This window comes from Echinops telfairi, unplaced genomic scaffold (assembly GCF_000313985.2).
Source record: "Echinops telfairi isolate 266 unplaced genomic scaffold, ASM31398v2 ScPeMD7_10;HRSCAF=50, whole genome shotgun sequence".
NCBI lineage: Eukaryota > Metazoa > Chordata > Mammalia > Afrosoricida > Tenrecidae > Echinops > Echinops telfairi.
Genome location: NW_022103907.1, coordinates 6,400,784 through 6,404,508, shown reverse-complemented (window position 1 = coordinate 6,404,508; position 3,725 = coordinate 6,400,784). Strand labels below are relative to the sequence as shown.

The 3,725-nt window shown below is 43.8% G+C and overlaps 1 protein-coding gene across 1 annotated transcript in view; it reads right to left on the bottom strand.

Annotated features, from left to right (window-relative positions):
- Positions 1 to 3,725, bottom strand: part of LTBP1 (latent transforming growth factor beta binding protein 1) — a 476,077-nt gene that overhangs the window by 91,287 nt on the left and 381,065 nt on the right. The window contains exon 23 of the mRNA XM_045287025.1: positions 3,267 to 3,392. Within this exon, the coding sequence (XP_045142960.1) occupies positions 3,267 to 3,392 (126 nt within the window). The remainder of the gene's footprint in view (positions 1 to 3,266; positions 3,393 to 3,725) is intronic.

The window sequence follows — 3,725 nt, the reverse complement described above, 5'->3', positions numbered from 1 at the left end:
TGGCTCTAGCCATAAAGTGTTATGATAACATATTACTTAAATATGAACACACGTGGATCTACATGGACTATTTACAATTTCTCGGGCTCCCTTCTGGAACTTTACCTGCATGGATAAGGACCACGTGTGTTTTGTCTTCTTAACAGTGCGTGGCACAAGGTAGGCATACAGTAAGTATTTGTTGAGTGACTGAATAAGCCAAGAATCGATGTGCACTCCCCACCTAGTTCCCACCTCACTCCCGCTGAACTTCATGCAACACCCCTGCTCTTCATCTCCCGGGAGAGCCAATGTTTCCCCTCCTTCTCAGGTACACACACCTGAGCACCACAAACAGAATGGCGAGGGACAGGCCAGTAGCGCCATCTTTATTTCTGTAAAACCTGCCATTCTACTCGAGGTCACTGGTCTTTACAGAGCATGCCTCTTCATCATGGTTCACTAACTACAACCAGAGCCCGACAACTCGCTGCACCATGGGAAACAGCGGGCAGAATCTGATGGAAACATTGCTCTGGGCTCACTTAGTCTTGCTCAGGGCCATGCATGCCAACCCTGGCCTCCGCTGCTCTGACCAGAAGCAGGTTGGTGAATGGGCATGAAGTGAGAATGCCAGCCACTTCTCTGCTTTAATTCAAGTACTAGGCACACATCAGCTCCATAGCTAAACACCAATCCACTGAGCTGGCTTCATGCTCAACCACAACCCGGGGTAAAGTCAGGACACAGAGCTACTGCCACAAGTTTCAGACTAAGTCCAACAAAAGAGAGCTTGGACAAGTTTAGTATATTGGATTAAGCCCATAAACGACGGAAGCCTTGCAGAGCTTATTATAGCAAGGGAGCAACATGCCCTACTATAAGGTTTGTAGTTATCCTGATACACGTCAGCACGAGATTCCTAATGACACATAGTGTTACTTACAAAACGGCCTTGCTTATGGTTCAGAAAGAGAGCAGACGTAAGTGGGATGCTTTAAAAAGCACTATACATTTTCTAAAAATATATGTTTTTAAAAGAATTATTCACCAAGTCACAGCTGACCAGATTGGAGCTTCCATTAGAATGATTACATAACTCTGGCACTGGAGAAATCAATATTTAAAAAGGTAACAAATTAAGAAAAATAATTCATACGGGAGACAAAATAAATGTGAATTTATTTATATTTGGTCCGTTCTTCGGGAACCCTGGCTTTGCCTGGAGGGCGCTGGAAGCGACTGGCTGTTTTTCCCCTGAACGCGGCACAGCGCACGCGATCAGTGGTTCCGACTTGGAAGCGTTTTCCGTGAAAGCAGCCTTCCTGGGCCGTGATAGAATGACCGCAGCAGCAGCTGCATCTTTCTGCAGTTTCACAATGGCCCTGATGCGCTAACACTCTCTGCCGTCGCTGGTGAGCACCGCAGTCTCCCCAGAGGGAGGTCTGCCTGCGCGAGTCTTCTCTGAAACATCACAAGCCACCACATCACGGATCTCCTCTCCGTCCTTCAGAGCTGACGCACCGTTGGGATGTTTTTCTCTCTTCCCCAACCCCAGATCTCGTCCAATCCCTCCAGCCCACTTGCTCAAACCCCACCGTCTCTACCATCTTTCTTCCAGCCACATCTGGCATGGGCTGTTTTGTCTGTTTAGCAAAAGGCAATGTGAATCATCTTCTACTTCTGGTCAGTTTATCTCTCAGAAAATCAGACATCCAATTCTGATGAACCTGGTTGCCGTCCTCAGCTTGGCCCCTCTGTAACACTAGCAAGGAGATTGGACACATCTTGTTGAACTATTTTTTAAGAGTACTATCTTAGGCCCCGAAGAGAACCTTTACAATTTACTTCTTAGGACTATAGCTTGCTTTGAAAACCTAGATTCTCAAAGAGAGAGAGGTCAAAATGGTGATGAAAGGGAAATTTTCAGTTTACTTTTTAAAACATCTGGATATGTATTATACCTCAACTTATCAGAAAATAATAGGTAATAAAATGGTTATGATAATAATCAGTACCATGGCACTGATAGCATACTAGGTAAGTCAAAAAGGTACTATAACAAAATAACACAAGCGTTTATAAAAGTATTAAAATGTGAAGCTATTCCTTCTCCCTATCCTTAATCAAGGTCTAAACTCTTCTAAAAGGTGAGATTTCCTTCTCTCTCACCATTCCCTGAAGATTTGGACACTTTTCCATGTACCCCGTGTCGAAATACCAGTTTTAGTATCCTTAGGGGATTCAACTTATGTTTCTTTTCCATGTTATTTGAGCTTGGAGCACAAAACCAAGTCTGAAGGGGCAAGCTCGGGCCTGCGCGGAGGATGGGGAATGGTTTCCCAAGGAAATCCTTGTAGGATGGCTCATGCTACCCTCGAAGAATAAACAGGTGCTTCGTCTTGACCACTTCTCACTGCAACTTTTTCTGGCGTTTTCTCGCCAATGTAGTTTTTAAGTTTCTTGAAACCTCTTCATATTTGGGCTCCATGATCTTCCTCTGTCCTTTGAGAAAACTCGATCAAAATTACCTTTGGGGATCCCATACACTGGCTGTTATAAACTTCTGAGTTGACCTCAATGTAACGGGATCAGAAGATCCCATCGAAAGCCACCGTTTTGACTGGCTTTTGTGTTGTTGTTGAAGGCACTGAAACTGATCGCAGAAACAAGCTTACACGGGTTTTCTTGGGATAAACCTGTGCATGTTGGTTAGTTGATGTATGAAGTAGAACTCTAGAGCAGTACTTTGGACTTACCCTCACATAAAGGTTATAAATAGGAAACCACCTGTGCTATTTTAACGTCTTACAACTTACTTAGATTTTGTGGAGATAATAAATAAGAGTATATGTCTCTGAGCTAAGGTTATAAGAGTTAAACAGTCTCTTATTTTTGTATAAACAGAATAATTGATGCACAGCACAATCAAATCAAACAGGGCTTCAGGTTACACCAAGGAGGTCTTCCATTTTTTCCGTGAGGCCTCTTCCTTGAGGCCTTCATGCATATGAAATGGTCATCCCTGCACATGTCAGTCCATTAATTTTGCGCCAGTAGTCAGGTGGTCTGCAAGTATTGTCACTGTGACAGCCTTGGGTTATCATTTGTAAACTGCAAGAATCCCCGAGCTTTCAGGGATGCGTCACCTGGAAGCATACATACATGTTCTAGAGCCCTGCACCGTGAATATCTCCGAATGCCTTAGAATCTTTGCCTGTTTAAACAGACAGTGACCTCCTCCCTGCTTCGTACAATTCCTACATGATTTTTATTGTCCATCTTACCTTCACATGTGGGGCCACCTGCAGAGATGGAGAAGCCCTGTTCGCAGACACAATGAAAAGAGCCAGCTGTGTTTAGACACTCCCCATGAGGACCACAGAGCCCTGGTTGTTCACATTCATTTATATCTGGAATTTAAAAGAAAGTTATACTTAAAAAAAAATCTGTTTTGTTTTTATAAGATGTCACACAGTCATTGTTACTGTGAATGGCCCTCAGGCAGGCTGCAACGCATGGCGACTTTATCAGCATCAGGATGAACTATGGTCTGGTCTCGACCACAGGAGAGAACTCAGGATTACCTTAATAGAACAGCTTCTGAGTAAAACACTTTTTCATCTAGAAAGAGCCGTAGCCCCATCTGTCCTCTGCCCATCCCCAGGTGCATACCTGTCGCAACCTTGGCATTCTGAGTTATCCATGACATGTCTCTAAGAGGTGAGCTTTTTTTTTTTTTTTAA